At 41.1% G+C, this 22,021-nt stretch overlaps 2 protein-coding genes across 7 annotated transcripts; both read left to right on the forward strand.

Moving 5' to 3' along the window:
• Positions 1-8,880: 8,880 nt before the first annotated feature.
• LOC113016913 (uncharacterized) lies at positions 8,881-15,966 on the forward strand. Of its 3 annotated transcripts, none has more exons than XM_026160102.1 (3): positions 8,881-9,028; positions 9,271-15,677; positions 15,920-15,966. In XM_026160102.1, the coding sequence occupies exon 2, from the start codon at positions 9,434-9,436 to the stop codon at positions 11,972-11,974; it is 2,541 nt and encodes an 846-aa protein (XP_026015887.1). In that variant the 5' UTR covers positions 8,881-9,028; positions 9,271-9,433; the 3' UTR covers positions 11,975-15,677; positions 15,920-15,966. The 3 variants fall into 2 exon arrangements, with proteins under 3 accessions (XP_026015887.1, XP_026015889.1, XP_026015888.1); XM_026160103.1 differs by lacking the exon at positions 8,881-9,028 and having other exon boundaries at positions 9,173-15,677.
• Positions 15,967-18,923: 2,957 nt separating this feature from the next.
• LOC113016865 (uncharacterized) lies at positions 18,924-21,713 on the forward strand. Of its 4 annotated transcripts, none has more exons than XM_026160021.1 (4): positions 18,924-19,586; positions 19,973-20,172; positions 20,261-20,337; positions 20,594-21,713. In XM_026160021.1, the coding sequence occupies exons 3-4, from the start codon at positions 20,288-20,290 to the stop codon at positions 21,567-21,569; spliced, it is 1,026 nt and encodes a 341-aa protein (XP_026015806.1). In that variant the 5' UTR covers positions 18,924-19,586; positions 19,973-20,172; positions 20,261-20,287; the 3' UTR covers positions 21,570-21,713. The 4 variants fall into 4 exon arrangements, with proteins under 4 accessions (XP_026015806.1, XP_026015807.1, XP_026015804.1 ...); XM_026160022.1 differs by having other exon boundaries at positions 18,924-19,160; XM_026160019.1 differs by having other exon boundaries at positions 18,924-20,172.
• Positions 21,714-22,021: the final 308 nt, after the last annotated feature.

Consider the following 22,021-nt stretch of genomic DNA (forward strand, 5'->3'; position numbering starts at 1 on the left):
CCCCAGTTTGTGATACTAGTGTCATGATGAAGCACATGGTCTCACATCGGATGGGTGATATTGATGAAGAGAGACAAACATAATGGCTGTGTGTTCACATCTACATCAGACAGCTAAAATTGTATACGTTGTATTCTGCGCTACCATGCTCTGCATCTGTTAGCCCAATAACTAAACGTGTTCCCTGAAAAGCCTTTTAACTGCTGCTGCAGGCACCACTGACGAGTAGCCATCCCTGTTTTAGTTCTTTGAAATCATAGCTGTTGAACTGTAGCGTACAGATGGGTCAACAAACTGAGTCACCCATACCATGTATTTATTAAATATCTCTAAACCCAAGCAGAGCACTCATAGCATACTTTTATACATGAATTAATACCATGGCTTGTTCAGTGTGACTCTCATAAGGCGGAAGTACCACAAGAGCAGCCATTACTCTTTTATATTTTTTTTAAATATGACATCTTTGTATTTATCATAAATCTTAATAGTCAGTTTAAAATGAAGCAATTTGTGATTAGGTTTCAGAAACATAACATCTTTTTTAACCAGTCCACCTTGACACCATTTAATCCATAAGTCCAGTATCACAATATTTAGAGATACAGCTGTGGTCAAAAGTTTAATGGGCATGAGTGTCATGCTTATCTTTGGTTTTTTAAAGATTTCTTTGAATTGTTTTTTGTTTTTTGTTTTTTTGGTGGAATGATTGTTCAGTATACATCATTTATGACTTTGAAAAACAAGAATTAGGTGCACAAGTTTGAATGTATTTTGAATTTTCTCTAATCAAAAGTACACATGCAGTCTCAAACATTTTCAATAAATTGAAGTTGGAACTTTGGGAAGACCACTCCAGAAGCTTAATGATAGTCTGCTTTTTCCATTTCATGATTAGGTTTGATTTTTGTTTGGGATCATTGTCCTGTTGGATCACCAAACTGTGTCAAACGTTTAATTGTCTTTTGATTTGAGGTCAAATTGAAGAAATTGTAAATAGTCCTTCTTTTGCATTATTGCATCTACTTTATGCAATGTACCAGTACCACTTGCAACAAAACAACCCCAGAGCATGATGCTCCCATCACCATGCTCGACAGCTGATGCAGTGTTCTTAGGTTTGAAAGCCTCGCCTTCTCAAACATAACTAAAATCTTTGTCTTGCCTGACCATAAAACCTTTCTCCAGAAGGCATTTGGAAGGCATTTGAAGTTTTAGTCAAGCTTAAAGGTTTTGGAGCAAAAGCTTCTTTCTGTTTAAACTGATGATCTTTTGAACCTGCAGTTTTTTGGAAATGGCTCAAAGAGACATTTGGAAGGTCTTCACATTAGACCTTAGATCTTCAATGAGTTCCTTAGACTTTCCCATTGTTTTAAGCATTGATCAGTCCAGTAAATGCTGTCAAACAAATCCTTTTTATGCTGGCAAAGACAAACTACCAGTTGAGAATGAGAAATTAATAGGCCTTGACCTTTCAGCTCAGAACCATTTATTAAAAAATTGAGTGTATACATATATTAGAGTCTGTATGTGTAGTTTTGACACTGTGCAGATTAGAACAAATACTTGTTCACCCAATTTTAGCTTTTTAAGTCATTAAAGGTGTATGCTGCACAATCACCCTGGAAAAAGAACAGGTCATGCTCATGATGAGTGTATGAAAACCTCTGCCCACAACTTAACTTTACATATAAAATCTTATACAGCTCCACATCTAGGCTGCTCATTTATTCTTACAGAAAAAAAAACCCTTGATTTTTTTTTTCCAACAGATAATGTCAAGAAACCAAAGTGTTTCAGTAATAAAGTAGTAGTAGTTTCCCCCTGCTGTTTTCTGCCACTGAATGGCAACAGAATGTGTACATCTGAAGAGCACTCTCTCACTCTCTTTTAAAGGTGTTACCTATCACTCAAGAATACACTCTAGTAAGTGTAGTAGTTTCGTTTGAAAAGAAGGCAACTTTAAAATATGAAACCTGGGTGCTTATTATCCATCCATCCTCTTCTGCTTATCCTTATCGGGGTTGTTGGGGGCTGGAGCCTATCCCAGCTACCATAGAGTGAAAGGCAGGGTACATTCTGGACAGGTGGTTAACCTGATGCAGGGAGACACAAAGAGACAGTTTATTAACAGTATCAGATATCACAATCTACAAATGACTTACAGAACACTAATGTGTCACTTAATAAGAATTTATTAAATGGTGAATATGTGTAACTTATTGTAATTTGCTAGCCAATGTATCTATATGTGAAACGTCTTCCTTAATTGTATTCAGCACTGGACTTAACTGACATCATGCATCCATATTCAGCATACCCACCATTCCTTCCAAGATTACCTGGAGTAATTATGACTTGGGCAAAGATATGAATACTATCTATGAGCAAGGAAGTCATAATAATGAAAATACTGATATGATAGGAGCACAGCATAATAAAAGGGGCTGCTGAGTAGGATTAGGAAAGTTGTAGGATCCAGCATTTTTTACAGCTTGACCCATGTTTGGAATTAAAAAAGAAATCTGAAGTTAGATCAAAATAATTTTTCATTAAATAGTAAACTCTCAATTAATTGTCATCAATCCAAGCAACAAGCGGTGCAGTAGTTTTTGGTCTTTGTGGAATATTTACTGTCTTTGCCTCAATGTTAACATTATTTCAAGAAATCTTTTTTTTACCCAAGTAACATGTACTTTTTTAGAAGCTGCACAGAAAAGTATGTCACCCTTCCCCAGCTGATACCCCTTGATATCTCCACATCTTTCTGATACACTGTGAGTCTGTGCTGATCAGTCCTTAAACATTGCCTGACTGACACATTTAAACAGTGTTTGAAATTGTGTGAGCTTCCACACACAGACTCACAGTCTTCCATAACCTGCCTTTAAATTTGTAAAAAAAAAAAACACCACAGTGCCCTGCTTACATTTAGCAGCAATGATAAATTGTCTGGAAACTTGCCAGGGGCTCTCTTTTATTGGTTTTTGCAGCAACATGAAGTCCCATTGGAGAGTAAGTCTGACCCAATAACAACAGAAATGGATTTATGATAAAAAGGTACAGGAAATGCTGCTATGGGAAACTGAGCGACTAAGAGAGAGCGTCTTTGGGGAAAGGAAGTGAACTATGGACAGGAATTTTTGAAGCTAATTATATTTTTTTTTTGCTTGCAAAACAGACTGTTTTAGTAAAAGATTACTAGCCATTATTATTATTCAAATTATTCCCCCAGCCTCCCTGCTCCAACACCAAAAATACAAACAAACAAAACAAGAAATGATAGCTCTCATTTATTTGCCACAGTGCCAAGGACGCAAAAGTGATGGTGATGCTTTGAGGAAGAATAAGCTATAACAATATATTTGTCATGATCCTGGGCCATGTTGGCCCAGTATTCTTAGTTCTCATGTGTTCACGTTCCTGTGTTCTGCCGTGCCAGCATTAAAGCTGTGTTTCTCGAGTTCATCCCCGTGTCTGTGAGTTATGCATTTGGGTCCTCCTCCTGCTTGCCACACAGCGATCCATGACAATATTGAGCCGAGAGGCGCAATGCGAAGTTGCTTGATGAGGATTTGTTTGTAGAGGCGACCACTCTGACATTACACAGCTTTTCATCAAAGTCCCATATTTTTAAATATTTTCTATGAAATAAAAAGTTTAAACATTTAAATGGCTTAGCTGTCAATCTACAGTGCTGTACAAATATCTTGATCCACTCCTCATTTTTTGAGATTCTGCTCAGAAATAGGTGCAGTGATTTATTGAAACATGCAAACATACATCAAAAAACAGTATATAAGGCAAAAACTGTCAGAAAGTCAGTATTTGGTATGACCACCTTTATTCTTTAACATAGTCATTTCTTTAAGTAGTCTTCAGGAATAATTCTCAAGACTTCTTGAAGGACATTCAAAGCTCTTCTTTGGATGTTTCTGCCTTTTGTTCTGTTCTCTGTCAACATGATCCCACACTGCTTCAATAAAGTTGAGGTCTGGACTCTGGGGAGGCCAATCCATGACTGATAGTGTTCCACTACGGGGTTTTTAGGTATGGTTTTACTGCACTTGCAATGTGTTTGGGATCATTGTCATGCTGTAAAGAGAGGAAAAGAGGCATGAAAAACTAGTACACATACCAAAAGTTTCTTATGTGCATTAAATGGGTGGAATTTGAGGCTAAATAAGTGTCTTGACAAACAAACCATTTCAATGGATTAAAAGTTGTTAAGCTTCTACATAACCTCGGAACAAGCTGTCATCAGCTCAAGAAACATTATCATCACTTCGTCTGTGTCTGTCTCTCTCTCTCTCTCTTCTGTTCTCATCTCTGCGAATGACACACGGAGGGAAGCAGAGGAAGCACACATGATGCTGAGAGAGGCCACGATTAGCAAAGCCGGCTGGGAGTACATTATCAGTAATCATATGTTTAAAGCACTTGACCACCGAGTTCTGAGTGAACCCGTCTGACACTGTGGTGAAAATCTGAAGTTCAGCTTAAAATCAGTAAATCTTTTCTTTTTTTTAAAGTCTTGCAACAGATTCAATTTATTTTTCACTAATGATGTTTTTTTCTAGGCTTTCTTTTTCTTCTGCTTTTGTGTTTATGCAATATAAGAGCACTTTTACCCTATGGAAAAAAACAAAGACATTATAATTACTTGGAAGCGCGAGTCCTTAACAGTATATGTGGACAGCATGCAGCAGATGGTAGCCTTTGGATTGCTTAATCCTCTAGCTTCAACATCATCATTTAATGTTTTACCCAACTTTCATAAAATTAGTTTTGACCAAAACTGTTGGTTTTGTCAGATGTCTAACAAGTATTCTCCTCTCATCTAACACTTGCTCATGTCTGATATTGTAGCCACAAGAAGACTTTTAGGAGTGATAATCAGGAAACTGGAAGTTACAGTTACATCTCATTAAGACTATCTGCTCTTGGTAAATCCAGAGGAGCACAGCTTGCTGTCTGAATCAGGGCAGCATTATCAAGCTGTCAACACACACTGAAGCTTAAATCCCAGAATAACAAACCCTGAATGCCCCTGAATGTGAGACTCTGGACAGTTTGAAAATAGAGCTGCCATCCACCACTGTCCTCTCACTCACCCTGTGTGTCAGCATTGTTAATGTTAACTTGATGTATCCACATTAAAGAACATTTTTCTTCAATGCTTTTACAGTAATGACACCGCTCCTTTAGGTGGTCCACGGCACCAGTTAACACAATTAGGACAGATCAGGCTGCTTGCTGGCAAATTATACATGCAGCAGCTGTCAAATCTGAGTGTTTATGTGCTAACTTGTTAATTTTTTAATGCGTTTCACTGGCACCCGCAAACACAATGAAAAATAAAGAAAAACATTTTCTTAAGTGCATGCTGCTAGTACTGGGTTGGAGTCCCCAACAGAAATGCCTTAATTCATAACGTGAATTTAACAAGGTGCAGGAAACATTCTGCAGAAATCCTGGACACAATTGCTGCAGATTTGTACAGTGCAAATCTCTCGTCCTAACACATCCTAAAGGTGCGATATGGGACTGAGATCTGACGACTGTGGAGGCCATTTCAGTGATCTCATTGTACTGTCATGAACTTTAATATTTGACATGCTAATCGAGTGCTGTAGAGTCTGAGCTGTAGCTCTTGGGTTTTTTGCAGTTCCTCTGAGCATTGGACAGTCTGACCTTGAGATAAATTTGCTGGGACATCCACTACTGGGAAGACTGGCACTGCTCTTGAATGTTTTCCACTGGCAAATAATCTTTGTCACTGTAGAATGATGGACTTTAGATTGTTTGCACACTGGGTGCTAATCCTCGCTGATGATCAAGTAATCAAGTGTATTTCATTAGCAGCACCTGATTGCTACTTACCCTGTTAATTTCTACGGAATCAGTAAGGGTATACTTAGTTTTCTTAATATTGCTTGTGCATTTTGACTTAGTTTTTGTTAAAGAAATAAATATCCAATGTAATCTTTCATGTTTTGTAGTTCACCTGAGGTTTCAAGAACTGAAAAGGACCACTTATTTTTAATACATCCTGGCAAGTAAAAGCTTATAATTAAAGTACCAAAATGGACCCCTTTTTGAGTACTCTATTGCAGCAATAATTGGATTTAATGATTTTTACCCTTGAGTGCCAAGTAACTTTTCTGAGTATTTACCTCATTCATTACCTCATTCACCTTACTAACACTAGCCAAACGGTTACACTGTTGACAGGTAGTCTTTTTAGATATTTATATGTTTACCAGCATGCTGTAATAGACCGTAGCAGAGTGATGTCAAGGTCTTACTTTTTACAGCTAGATGTATTTGTACATTTGTCAAATGTTCCCATTTGTATTAAAAACCAATGCATGAAAACTAGAGAAAAAAACAATATACAGTAGTATGTGGCTCTTTCTTCTCATGGTGCTGGTGAAGTTGTCAAATGTCACTTTGTTTTATAGCTATCAATAAACAAAATCTGCCATCTCAATGCTGGGCATCGTCATAATCATCAGAGGCCTGTATATGATGACACGTGGCAATTTTAAGTTGCGGCATCACCTTTGTCCATACATCAGTTGTATGTACAGTAAATATGTTTTTTATTTTTTTTATTTTAAAGAAATCTCTGATTAAATAAATACTAAGTGCTACTTATAAGTAAATAAGAAAGACGTACTTTCGTTGTTCGATTCAAAAAAGTCCAAAAATTAAAGACTTCAATCGTCAGGCCCAGCCAATCAAAATAAAATGGCCAACCAGCTACTTTCCTTTGAATCCAGGACTGGAAACATCATAAAAGGCACACTTACACACACAGTGACACACAGATGCACAAACCCCTCCTTAACTCCAAGTCATGCCATTCTTCAGCACACAGTCATGCTTCATCCCCTACTGTGGATGAGTGTGTTGGCATGAAAGTTTGATTTATCCTCGTAATATCCATCAGGTCAGTGGGACCTTGGGAAGGCTCGGCCATAAAATCAGGGCTCTGGCTGGGCCTTTTTAATACAGTCTCTGTAAAATGGCTGAAGGTCAATGGCACTCTCACTCAATCAGATAGAAACAGCTCCTGCAGCTGGAGCAACTGTTGTTGCATTAAAGTTGGACAGATACACTGCGGTAACACTGCTCTGAATAAAAGATGTTTGTTCACCTGTGAGACGACGACCGTAGGATGTTACACAACAGAAACTCAGCTATTAGAGAAAGATGTGCCCCCCATGGAGATGTCATTACTCTGAGGTAAAAGGTATCAGTTCTATAGTAGGAACACAGTAAAAGTTGTCAGCTCTGCTGGAGAAAAAGTCAGTCACAGAAATGACTCGGAGTAAAATGCTATGCAGTAAAAACACTGAATAAGATCTCTGTTTTCCGGTAGAAGCACAGCAGCTCAATTTTAAGGGAGGTTTTATTTCTTCTTACACATTCTAAAATCTACATCTTGTATGTGTCATGTCTGCAAAAAGAGATCAGCTTATGAAAACAGATCATCACCAGGCTGCAGATCATGTACTCTGTAATACACAGTAAGCCTCAGCAATCCTTACACATAACACAGGGGCATCAGTCTCGGCTGAGCCTTTCTGAATGGTTGAAGATTTGATGTTGCACGCTGTATCAAACTAAAGTCCAAATAGGTGACCTTCTTATCTGATTTATCTGACCATTGCAAAAATACTGCCAGATGTTGGCTCAACAATTGTCAAGCTTTACCTGACCAACAATAAGACAGTGCAGACAAGCATGATAAACTGAACGCTTGAAAGTGAGGCAGAGTATTGGGACAAATACCTGGAACTATCCATCAGGAACTGTCATTCATCTTAGAAGTGTAGAAACCTCATGGATAAGAGGTGAAAACATCCAGTTATCTTCATTTCAAGTATTCAAGACTACCATGACCTGAATGACTGAGAACCTTCACAGATTGCTCTTCTTGAAGATCTACGCAAACACAATGAGATTTACATAACAGGATTTTAATCAGCAAAACCTCAAAGTAATAGTAATAATAATAATAATACATTTTATTTAAATAGCGCCTTTCAAAGCACCCAAGGACACTGTACAACAGATAAAAACTGGAAATATACACAATGATAAAAATAGAAGATAAAAGTTAAAACATACAGAAATTTAAGAATAGGCAATTTTAAACAGATGAGTTTTGAGGGTGGACTTAAAAAGAGAGAATGAACTAATATTTCTGAGGTCCGGGGGTAGGGAATTCCAAAGTCGAGGGGCAGAGCAGCTAAAGGCCCTCCCTCCCATTGTGATCAGACGAGCAGAGGGAACAGAGAGAGAAAGAGAAGATGAAGATCTGAGGCAGCGGGATGGGAGCTTCATCTGTAATAAGTCAGAGAGGTACGGTGGAGAGAGAGAATGAATAGCCTTGAATGTATACAGAATTATTTTAAAATGGATGCGAAATTTGACCGGGAGCCAGTGAAGTTGCTTCAGGATTGGGGAGATGTGGTGGGTAGAAGAAGTCCTAGTAATAATACGGGCAGCAGAGTTCTGGACACGTTGGAGCTTGTTGATAGATTTTTGTGTAAGGCCAAATAATAATGAGTTGCAGTAGTCAATTCTAGAGATAACAAGATTATGGATGAGAATGGCAGTGGCGTGAGGTGTGAGGAAGGGGCGGAGGCGATTAATGTTACGGAGTTGGAAATATGCTGCACGTGTAATATTGTTGATATGTGAGTTAAAGGATAATGTGCTATCGAGAATTGTGATGCCTCAAAGGCATTTATTTCATTTATCTTTAATGTTTGCTTAAAGTAATTCTTTTGTATGTATTTAAGTTAGAAAGAACAGTAAAAAGAGTTAAAAATGTTAAGAAGCTTTCATTTTGAAGGTGAACTTGCTAATAACCTCACTTCCTGGTGGGCTACCTGTATTGCTTCATTTCCTGTTTAATTCCTCTTCCTGGATCTCTAAGAGGGAGAGTGACATGCGGTCTTGCTCTGAGACTTATCCACAGCCATCCACTTGGGAACATTGTTCAGGCAACGCCGTAAGTGTATATATTTCATGATGAAGGTGTTAAAAAGGCATAAATAGCGGTATTTGTTAAAAATTATATTTTGTTTGTGATTCATGGAGGTTGATTTGTACATGTTAAAAAAGGCAGTTTTGATGATCATTGCTGTTGCTAAAGCTAACACGAAGGTGTAAGGTCACATTTTGAGTTATTTCGTGATGCAATATTTATGTAAACGATCATTTTTTCTATTCTGTATTTCTTTTCAACTACAGTTTTCACCGCTTGTCAAATGAAGATTCTGAGTAAAAGGTCAACTCTACTCGGACTCGTGTATTCATTGACAGAGGTTTAGCTTGGTGTTTGATCGGAGTTGCTACACTCTGCAACAGAACACTACAGTGAAAAGGCGGCACTCGATGGTCCTACGTGTTCGTGATGGCAGCAAGCAACAAGTCATCGGTATCAAATACCAGGAGCAACGTGACATCAGCATCATCTGTAAGTGCGGCTCGCGCCAGAGCTAAAGCAGAAGCTGCTAAGGTACGAGCATCATATGCTAGCCAGGAGGCTAAATTAAAATTGGAAAAGGCTGCTAGAGAAGCAGAAAGGAAAACTAGAGAAGCTCAAAATCAGTTGGAAGCCGCTAGAATTGATACAGAGCTGGAAGTGCTAACATTAAATCGTGAAGCAGACGCAGCCATCGCTGAAGCACAGGTGTTAGAAGATGTAGCAGAAATGCATGGAAATGTAGAAAATGTGAAATCTGAGTCAGAAGACAGGCTTAGATTGCAACGTACTAGTGAATATGTTTGCTCTCAAAATGATCAGAATCGGTCTACCTTTGCACCAGTATCTGTCCCACCTGTTAAATCTGTAGACCGTGCAGAATCACAAGACAGTTTCAGAACATGGCATCCACCTGTAAGCTTAGCGGAATTCCAACATAGCAATAGCAAGCCCAAGCCCGAAGTGGATAATAATGGGACGCATCCACCCACAACAAACCTGTCTAAACTGACCAGAGCTGAATTGAAGACCGACGTCGAAAGAACAAACTCTCGCACGTATATAGGTGCTCAATCACAAACACCCCGGCATATGCTTCCAGTGAGCGTGTCACAACCACCAGACCCTCTGGCACAATATTTGGCGCGACGTGATCTCGTTACGTCAGGACTGTACCAATTTGATGATAAGCCAGAGAATTTCCGTGCATGGCGGTCCTCATTCACTAATGCTGTGGCTGAGGTTCAACTTACAGAAACACAAGAATTAGACCTCATGACCAAATGGTTAGGAAAAGAGTCTGGACAGCAAATAAGATGCATACGCTCAGTGCATGTGAATAATGCTGGTTTGGCTCTGCTCAAGGCATGGGAGAGGCTGAATGACTGCTATGGTGCCCCTGAGATGATCGAGCAGTCACTGTTTCAGAGACTTGACAGTTTTCCAAAAATTGCAGCCAAAGATCACATCAGATTACGTGAACTTGGGGATTTGCTTATGGAGATACAAGGCGCCAAGGAGGATGGATACCTCACTGGGCTGTCATATCTAGACACTTCCAGAGGTATTGGACCCATAGTAGACAAGCTCCCATATGGGCTCCAGGAGAAGTGGGTGTCATCTGGGTCGTGGTACAAAGAAGAGAATAAGGGCTGCTTCCCTCCCTTTAGTTACTTTTGTAACTTTGTCTGTCATGAGGCAAAGAAGCGAAATGACCCCAGCTTTATTCGTCAAAGCAACGGCGCAAACCCCACAAAACCAGAAAGATTACCTATGAAGAGCTTTAACACCAACAAGTCTATCGCGGTTCACAAAACAGATGTCTCTACAATCAACGACGACCCTAACAAGAACTGCCCATTGCACAATAAACCTCACTCACTTAAAAAATGCAGGACATTCAGAAACAAGCCCATCGATGACAGGAAGGCCTTTCTAAAACAGAAAGGAATATGCTTCAAGTGTTGTTCTTCAACTTCACATGTTGCCAAAGACTGCAAATCTTCCGTGAAATGCTTAGAGTGTGAAAGCATCTATCATGATGCAGCCATGCACCCTGGCCCACAACCTCAACTCACCAAGGCTCCTCCACCACCACAAGAGAACGGCGGGGAGGGAGAAGATGACTCTAATGTAACTGATGTTAGAACCAGCTGCACAGAGGTTTGTGGCCCCGGCCAGTGGGGTCGTTCTTGCTCTAAGATCTGCCTTGCAAAGGTCTACCCCAAACATTCAAAACACAAAGCCATTAAAGCTTATGTAATTCTGGACGACCAGAGCAATCGCTCATTAGCCAGGCCAGAGTTCTTTGAGCTGTTTGGTGTGGAGAACGAACCACTCTTATACCATCTCAGAACATGCTCCGGTGTCATCGAAACGTATGGCAGAAAGGCAGAAGGATTCCAGATAGAGTCGTTGAACGGCAACGTGCTCATACCTCTTCCACCACTCCTTGAGTGCCCTGAAATCCCTAACAATCGAGCTGAAATCCCAACACCAGGTGCTGTTTTGCATCATCCTCATCTCCACCATATAGCCAAACACATCCCCGATCTAGACCCAGAAGCAGAGATACTCCTGCTGCTCGGGAGAGACGTGCTTAGAGCACACAAGGTCAGGCAGCAAGTTAACGGGCCACACAACGCTCCCTTTGCACAACGTCTCGATCTAGGCTGGGTGGTGATAGGGGAGGTGTGCCTAGGTAATGTGCATAAGCCAACGGTGGACACATTCAAGACCCATGTGGTAGACAGCGGTCGCCATTCCATATTTCAGCCCTGTGCAAGTTTCATGCATGTCAAAGAAATGCAGCCAAGCTTCAGCAAGTCTAACAAAATGCCAGAGAGGATGCTAGGACACACAGTGTTTAACCAATCTGAACATGATAACAAACCTGCTCCATCAATAGAAGACATCCTCTTCCTAGAGATCATGGATACAAATGTCCACAGAGATGACACTGGTAGTTGAGTTGCTCCATTGCCGTTCAAGGAGCCACGGCAACGTTTGCCAAATAATAAAGAGCATGCGGTTAAGAGGTTTGAATCCTTGCAACGCCAATTCAGGAAGAAACCTGAGATGCAGAAGCAATATGTGGCATTCATGGAGAAGATCATTGCCAACGGTCACTCAGAGGTGGCATCACCCTTGAGGGAAGATGAAGAGTGCTGGTTTCTTCCATCATTCGGGGTATACCACCCACAAAAGCCCAACCAAATCAGGGTGGTTTTCGATTCCAGCGCTCAGTACTGCGGGGTCTCCCTCAATGACGTGCTTCTGACTGGTCCCGACCTCAACAATTCTCTCTTGGGCGTCCTTCTACGCTTTCGAAGGGAGAGAGTAGCTATCCTCGCCGACATCCAACAAATGTTTCACTGCTTTTTGGTCCATGAAAGGCACCGCAACTTCCTCCGGTTTTTGTGGTATGAGGAAAACGACCTCACCAAGGCAGTTATCGACTACCGCATGAGGGTTCATGTCTTTGGCAACTCACCATCTCCGGCTGTGGCCATCTATGGTCTGCGAAGAGCCATTGCTGAAGGTGCCCAGAAGTACAGTGCCGACACAATGAAATTTGTGGAAAGGCACTTTTACGTGGATGATGGCTTGGTGTCTCTCCCATCTGAAGCAGAAGCAATCAACCTTCTCCAACAGACTCAGGCTTCACTTGCTGAATCAAACCTCCGCTTGCACAAGTTTGTGTCGAACAGTCCAGCAGTCACTGGAGCTTTCCCGCCAGAAGATTGTGTCCCGCTCATCAAGGATCTGGATTTGAGTGGGGAGACAGCACCCATGCAGCGCAGCCTGGGTTTGCTTTGGGAGATCAGAAAAGACACATTTACATTCTCTGCATCAACTATTATCAAACCTTTCACTCGACGTGGAGTCCTCTCCACCGTCAATAGTGTTTTTGATCCGATGGGTATGCTGGCACCTGTCACAATCCAGGGACGAGCTCTTCTTAGGGAACTTAGTTCGGAACTGACTGACTGGGATGCACCTCTCCCAGAAGACAAGCTGAAGAAATGGGAAACTTGGAGAGATTCTCTTCAAGTCCTAAAGGAGCTTCATGTGCCACGTGCATACACATCAACCTCGCTCACCAAAGCTGTGCGCACAGAGTTGTTTGTATTCTCAGATGCCTCAACTATGGCCATTGGGGCTATCGCTTACTTGAGAGCCATCCAGGAGGATGGAAAAGTGGAAGTAGGATTTGTTATGGGCAAAGCCAAATTAGCACCCCAGTCTGAACCAACAATCCCGAGGCTCGAACTCTGCGCTGCTGTCCTTGCAGTAGAAATGGCGGATCTCATCCGGGAGGAGCTGGATCTGAAATTGGATGCTGTCAGGTGGTACTCGGGTACATTTGTAATACGACAAAACGCTTCTACACATATGTCCATAACAGAGTCCAACGTATCCGACATTCTACCAGACCAGAACAATGGCATTATGTGTGCACGGAAGAAAACCCTGCGGACCATGCATCCAGATCTCTGCCTGCATCCCATCTGACCCAGAGTTCTTGGTTCACCGGACCTTCATTCCTGCATCAGTTATCTGCAGAAACAACACAAACCAGTGAGACGTTTGAGCTCATCGACCCGGGAAATGACTCAGAGATTCGACTGCAGGTACGCACCTACACTACTCATCTGAAGGAACCTGTACTTACCCCTGATCGCTTTCGCCGTTTCTCCACCTTTACCTCTCTACGGCGAGCTGTGGCTTTCCTTATCCATGTGGCAAGATCTCACAAACATTCAAACCAAAACAGCAGGTGTACAGGATGGCACACATGCCGCTTACCTCGTACTGTGGGTGAAATAGCTCAAGCGAAACATGTCATTCTGCAAGTAGCACAAAGGCCAGCCTTAGCCAAGGAACTGTCGGCCCTCCAAGCAAACAAAGTGGTGCCCACAAACAGCCCGTTGCATAAACTCAGTCCAACTTTGGAGAGTAGTCTCATCTGCGTTGGAGGCAGACTGAAACATTCTCAACTAACGTGTGAAGAAAAGAACCCAGTAATCCTACCCAAGGACAGCTACGTTTCCTTACTGCTTGTACAACATCACCATGAGCAGGTGAGACATCAGGGTCGACATCTCACAGAAGGTGCAGTAAGGGCAGCTGGACTGTGGATTTTGGGTGGTAAGCGACTAATCAATTCAGTCCTACACAAATGCGTAATCTGCCGGAAGCTGCGTGGGAGACCGGAAGAACAACGTATGGCTGACTTACCGCCGGAACGTCTCAAGGTTTGCCCTCCCTTCACATACGTGGGGCTTGACGTCTTTGGACCTTGGTCTGTTGTAGCCAGACGCACTAGAGGAGGACAGGCAGAGAGCAAACGGTGGGCCATGATGTTTAGTTGTTTGAGTTCAAGGGCCGTCCACATTGAGTCTATGGACACATCTAGCTGTATAAATGCTCTCAGGCGGTTCTTCGCTCTCAGAGGCCCTGCAAAGGAACTTCAGTCTGATTGTGGGACCAACTTCATTGGAGCTAGCAAGGAGTTGGAGATGGGTAATACTGTACAGGGGTACCGTCCACATTGAGTCTATGGACACATCTAGCTGTATAAATGCTCTCAGGCGGTTCTTCGCTCTCAGAGGCCCTGCAAAGGAACTTCAGTCTGATTGTGGGACCAACTTCATTGGAGCTAGCAAGGAGTTGGAGATGGGTAATACTGTACAGGGGTACCTCAGCAGGCAAGGATGTAGCTGGAACTTCAGACCTCCACATGCTTCCCACATGGGAGGCTCATGGGAACGGATGATTGGTGTTGCCAGGAGAATCCTTGATTCAATGCTCTTGCAGCAAAAGAGCCGCCTGACCCATGAAGTGCTGTCAACACTAATGGCAGAAATTACAGCTATCATCAATGCACGTCCACTCCTACCTGTGTCTACAGACCCAAACCAACCTTTCATTCTTTCACCAGCCATGCTCCTCACACAGAAATCAGGAGTTCCACCTCCTCCAGGAGATTTCACAGACAAGGACATCTTCACAAAACAATGGAGGCAAGTTCAAGCGCTCGCAAACCAGTTTTGGGCCCGTTGGAGCAAAGAATACTTACCATCCTTACAACAAAGACAAAAATGGACAGTGACACGCAGAAACCTTCAAGTTGGGGATCTGGTCCTCCTCAGGGACAAGCAGACCATCCGTAACTACTGGCCCATGGCCATAGTCACAGCAACCTTTCCTGGGAAGGATGGACATGTGAGAAAGGTTGAAGTAAAAACGACCGACCAAGGTGACACAAGAACCTTCCTTAGGCCAGTTGCAGAAGTAGTTCTTCTTCTGCCTAAGGACTGATTTAAGGACTGTTGTTTGGACTCATTCAAGTTCATAGTGGCCTCACACAGGCCAGGCGGGGAGTGTGATGCCTCAAAGGCATTTATTTCATTTATCTTTAATGTTTGCTTAAAGTAATTCTTTTGTATGTATTTAAGTTAGAAAGAACAGTAAAAAGAGTTAAAAATGTTAAGAAGCTTTAATTTTGAAGGTGAACTTGCTAATAACCTCACTTCCTGGTGGGCTACCTGTATTGCTTCATTTCCTGTTTAATTCCTCTTCCTGGATCTCTAAGAGGGAGAGTGACATGCGGTCTTGCTCTGAGACTTATCCACAGCCATCCACTTGGGAACATTGTTCAGGCAACGCCGTAAGTGTATATATTTCATGATGAAGGTGTTAAAAAGGCATAAATAGCGGTATTTGTTAAAAATTATATTTTGTTTGTGATTCATGGAGGTTGATTTGTACATGTTAAAAAAGGCAGTTTTGATGATCATTGCTGTTGCTAAAGCTAACATGAAGGTGTAAGGTCACATTTTGAGTTATTTCGTGATGCAATATTTATGTAAACGATCATTTTTTCTATTCTGTATTTCTTTTCAACTACAGTTTTCACCGCTTGTCAAATGAAGATTCTGAGTAAAAGGTCAACTCTACTCGGACTCGTGTATTCATTGACAGAGGTTTAGCTTGGTGTTTGATCGGAGTTGCTACACTCTGCAACAGAACACTACAAGAATGACACCCAAGCTTTTCACAGAGGGAGAGATAGGGACCAGCGAGTTATTGATGGTGAGAGAGAAATTGTTAATTCTGGATAGCAGTCGTTTAGTGCCAACCAGAAGAAGTTCCGATTTATTGCTGTTGAGTTTAAAGTGAAAACGTTAAGTCCCTTTTTTCAACTAGTGAGGTGTTAGCATCTTTAAATCCTATATATAGATCCAAAAATCTGCGGGTTTTTGTTCAGCATTGGTATTCTCCTTGAACTCTCTCATACAGGCCATTTTTGTCCAGTCTCTTTCTTATTGTTGAATCGTGATCTTTAACTTTAACTGAGACATGTGAGGCCTGCAGTTCTGGGTTCTTTGTGACCTCATGGATGAGTCGTTCTTGGAGTAATTTTTGTTGGCTGGTCACTCCTGGGAAGGTTCACCGCCATTCCAAGTTTTCTCCATTTGTGGATAATGGCTCTCACAACGATTCACTGGAATCCCAAAGCCTTAGAAATGCCTTTGTAACCCTTTCCAGAGTGACAGACGTTATAGACTTTGTTTCCAAAGTGTTTCTTTAGACTGTGCCATGACGTGTTGCTTTTTGAGATCTTTTACACTTTGTCAGATAAGTTCTGTTTAAGTGATTTCAAGATTAATCAAAGTTAATTCATGATTTAACAAGGGGGTCAATTTTCACACAGGATCACGTAGATTTGCATATTTTTTCCCTTTATAAATGACATCATTATTTCAAAACTACATTTTGTATTTACTCAGGTTATTTTTCTCCAGCATTAAAATTTGTTTGCTCATCTGAAAAAACTGAGCATGACAAATATGCAAAAAACCCAAACAAACTAGGAGATCATCGCGCAGTAGATGACTGATTGATTTGAATAAAAGTGAATAAAGTTTCAGTATTCACAAAGCTTCCTACCACTAAAAGTTCCTCACAGTTTTGAAATCCTTAGAGATTTCAAGAAAATTCTTAGAGCTGTGGCATTTTCTACAAATTTATACTGAAAGTTAAAACTAAATCCTGGTCATGATGAAACTTTTTCATAAAGCATTTTAGTCCTTAAAAGATTTCCTGAGGTGAAAAACTGAAAGGGGTGAAAAAGGTAATAAAAAGACAGAGAAAAATCAAGATATGGGGGAAATATGATGTTTATCTTGAACAAATATAAATAAGTAAAGGTTTCTGATGATTACTGATGTTTAAGTGTGTGCACTGAATTAGGAATCGACCAGATTCATGTCAGTGTATACTCCTCCCCACCTGCCCCACTGAACAAACAGCCTGTCTGTGCTATTCTGTACAACGAATGAGGGGTAGATGTAATTCTTGCCTTTGATGCATGTATGCTGAGTCTTCCTGTCCATCCTGGGCCCAGACACAGTGCAGCTCTTTGTTTTGTTGTTGCTGGATCTAAAAGGGAATTTAGATGAGGGAACATTTCCTGATACAAATGAGTTTTTAGATGGCATGTAGGAGGAAAAGTTCAAAATAAGTAACTACCATTTTGGTTGGCTGCTCATGCTGGCAGCCATGTGGGGTGCCTCAATCATTGGGCACGAAGATCATTCACTCTCACCGTTTTTTTGCCATCCATATTTCTCCCCTTGTTGGCTGCTGGAGGGCTTGTTTTGGAGCTGACTTATAGTCAATCTCTTCTTCATCTAAAAACTCAATGTCAGACCCTGATTAGACGGTGCTGCTACATGTCACCTGGTTGAGCAGGTGACCCATGTACTAAAGGCTAGGGGCCTCAGTTTAAGCCTGCCCGTAACCATTTCCTGCGTATATATTCAATTTTATTTATAAAGTGCCAAATCACAGCAACAGTTGCCTCAGAGTAATCAGCACTTGATATGGAAGATCTGATTGGTTAGAAATATAAAAAATCTCCCTACCTTCCTGCCTACTGTTTGCACTGTTATTGTATAAAAGGCCCCAAAGTTCATAGAATAGTTTTAGAACTATTCTATGAACTGGTGTTTATAAGTTTATATAAGTTCATTTAATATTCAGTCTTCTGTCTGTCTGGGTCAGCCCACCTTCTAGGGACATCATCCGGTTAGTAAGGTGGGCAGTTTAATGTCGGATGAGCAGTGTTGGTCCGGAGGGGGTGCACTGATTCCTGGGGAATGTTAGGTGTGCGTGAATGACAAGTAAGTAGTGACCTGTGTTGTATTTTGCTTTTGTTTGTGTCAGTACTGTAGTATGTTACCATTTAGGCGCTAATGTAGTCCATAGTTGGAGCGGTAGGCCACGCATGCAACGCGTGAGTTCACCCTCATTTCATAAACTAATTTATGTTGTTAGCTTACCCCGGTTTAGCTTTGTTGACGCATGTACGGTCGCTCGTATGTCCATAATGTCAGTCCTGTGTTATGAGACCTACTCTGTATGTGATGCTTGTGATTGTTTACTTTGAAGTAGCGGAGTTTGTAGCGAACAATTAGGTATGTGGATTAATAAAATAGCGAACGAAGTATGGCGTCCCGCTTGCCCTTCACAATAAGAGCATTTTAGCGGATTATAATAGGGGACGCTTTTATTTTGTACAACTACCGGAAGTAGTTCCTGTGTACTGACGGTTGCTTAACCTCGCACTATTGCTATTTAGTTGCATAGTGTGAGCAGTTTGAAGTGTATTATATTTTTCTGATCTTTATATGTGATTATGTTAACTATGTTGTATTATATTTATATTTGAGTATTTGACTTGTCTATTCTCTTTATTTATCGTTATTTCCCTTGTTTATTTCCTTTGTAGGAAACCACACACACACACACACATAGACACACACTTGTGTACACCCGCTGTGTTTACAGCCCCAGAAATTGAGTGGTGACAATAAAGTCCCTCAAACGGAACCTCAATCTCCCTTCTTCTTTCATACTCTGGGACAATGGACTACTTGCACTAACACTTCCGCGTTCTATGTAGTCCTGCTCCAGTGCTTCCGGTGCGGTTAAACCATGGCGACGTTCTACACTCGATGCCTACAAGAGCTCCCAAAATTGAACATCACCGATGTTCATCGGATTTGCAGAGTGACGACTACCCCCGCCAGCAAATTAGATAAAGGATTTAAGTTATATGCTGCATCTTATATACACAACTACGAAGGTAAGAAAACGTAAATTAACCGACAAAGAAACGCTAGCTAACGTCAAATGCAAACACTACGTTACTCCGCTATGTCCTTCATTTGATGTCAGTTCTCTACATTACATGTTTTCTTAAACTGTGTTTTATGTCGTCCTAAACTATAGTTGAGGTTTTCTTAACTAATGTCACTTTTGTTGTTAGACACTGTTATATTAGCGTTAGGTAGTTGGCTAACTATGGAGGTAGTTAACTACCTAATGCTACTCTTGCTAAGTGTAAAATATATATGTTTAAGACATGCTGAAATGAGTAATACAGAAATAATGCTAATGGTACTTGTATCTTTATTCAGTGTCCAATAAAGACAGGTTGTCAGGGGAGGTCGGTGTGAGAGCCCTGTGCTACAGGTCGATGAGGAAGAGTGAGGCACCACACAGACTAAGTGTAGGCAGGAAGCTGTGTAAAGTTGTTAATCCCCGTTCTGTGGGGTTCAGTTCATTTAAGCATTAGTTAAGTTCATTCCTAAAGGCCCATCAACTTGAATGTTTTCCTTGTCTCCCTGCTTTATCACTCCTAATTTGACTAGTCAGATAGTTAAATCAACGTGTGTTTGGGTGATCAGAAACATTTGACAACAAGTTAATACTGCAAATATACACAATCTAAGTTATTACAGTTATCAAGCTATCAAGCATGGTTAAGTTGTTTTAATAGGGAGAGAAGGAAACACTAAGCATTCAGGAGGGTACGTAACCATAACACTGAACTATGTTCCTGTTCAGCTCTTCCATGAAGATGTTACATTTTTAATTTTCGTTCTTTCTTCTTAGATTAAGCTTCTGGATTCATCGCCGGTGATACTGACACATAGCCAGTGCTCCTGTGTGGCAGGCGCTGTTATGTGCAATCACACAGTGGCACTGCTCTTCCAAACAGCACACTACTCACAACTCAGAGTGCCGGTTGTCCCCCCTGTGCATACAGTAGCTGCACGGAATCTGAACAGCAATGGCACAAGCCACGGACAGTGGTAATTTAAATGAGGTTAAAGTTTTTGAATTAGTCCATGTTTACATATGAACAGCAACACCATCCATAGTAAATGTGTCTTCTGTTAGGGTGTGAGGCCAGGACCCATCAACTCCATGATCTTCACTAAGCCAGTACCAAATAGGATGGCCCAGACTGGAGTACGGTAATTACATTTGTAAAATTTGGTTTCATGTGTTACAAATGTATGTTGCTATTTTTTTCATACATACATGTGTCAGAATAGGTATTAATTTACATACAACATTACACTTTCTGAAGACGGCTAACTCAGTCATGTACATATACATCCCAGTCTCTAACTTATGCACCACTGTTTTACACCTTTTAGTTTTTAGTTTAGTTGTTGTTCAGTATAACAACCTTCTCTCTTACATTATTGTCATTGATGTTTTCTTTAGGAGTGGCTTCTACAGAGGCATGGTGGGTCCGTTACCAGATCCCTGCTTGTTCAGAATAACGGAGGCATATGCAAAATTTAATATTGAGGACAGGCCACTTGTGACCACAATGAACATGAGACCTAACAAGCCCCTTGTGGAAAGTGCCTTTGGGCTGGTGCAGGAGGGCAGTGTTCTGTCATATCAGCAGCCGGTTTTGACAACCCGGTACATCACACTACACCGCGATGCACCACCAACACCGCACTTGCCTCTGGAGGGGTATGACATCTTGCCATCAGATTGTGTGTTTGTGTGCTCAGAAGAAGAGCTTCTGCATCTGAAAAGCTTGTCTGTAACTCTGGAAATGGCTCACAAAATAGAGGAAGCTACACGTGAGCAAAGCTCTTCGTCTGAGTGGCATCAGCTCCACAGGCCCAGAGTGACTGCCTCTAGGTTTCGGGAGGTGTGTCACGTCAGAGGCCAGAGCTCGGCCGAGTCACTAGCAGAGCGTATATTGAAGGGAACAAGGCAGACAGCAGACATGAGGAGAGGAACTGAGATGGAGCCTGCAATAGCAGCAGAGTATAGTAGGCTAATGAATGTTAACTACTCACCCTGTGGTCTGGTCATTCACCCCATTGCCCCCTGGCTTACTGCATCTCCTGATGGTGTTGTTTTTGACCCCAATGAATACCCCCAGTTTGGCTTCGTCGAATTCAAATGTCCCAATGTACAAAACTTTATTGACTGCAAATATGTGCAGATGGAATGTGGTACCCCTAAACTAAAAAAGAGCCACGCATATTACTGGCAAGTGCAAGGACAACTGCTCATCAGTGGGATGCAGTGGTGTGACTTTGTTGTGTGGGCACAAGAGGACTACCTAGTGCAAAGAATATACATGGATATAGATGTGCACAATGCAATCAGAGAAAAGGCAGACTATTTCTTTTTTTACATATATATGCCAAGATACCTGTGTTTGAAAAAATGAACAGTGAAAACAGCAAAAAGAAAAACAGATCCTTCAGGCTGGCTGGAACAAAATAACTGATGTTTTATTTTCAATATATTTCATGAATTCTTTTGTTGTTACATGTTACTTTTATGTGACATCAATAAACTGTTATTTAAGCAATGGCATCAATTTAATTTTTAAAAACACACATTAAAACGTTGAATTTGTGCAGAACTTATTTACATGGTAAGTATTTAAAACTCCATGCCTAGCATACTGATATACATTTAGACAATAACTGAACTGTAGAAAATGACAAATGGTATTTTTGATGTTACAAAAGTTCAATGTCACTTATGGTTTTAAAACGATTTAGTGATTTACTTTATAATTTTGATAAATAGTTTTGTTGAATCTGAATAGTAATAATAGTAGTATAATTAAACAGTATTATTAACATTAAACATTTGCAATGAATTTGAATTATC

Source organism: Astatotilapia calliptera, chromosome 23 (assembly GCF_900246225.1).
Source record: "Astatotilapia calliptera chromosome 23, fAstCal1.2, whole genome shotgun sequence".
Taxonomy (NCBI): domain Eukaryota; kingdom Metazoa; phylum Chordata; class Actinopteri; order Cichliformes; family Cichlidae; genus Astatotilapia; species Astatotilapia calliptera.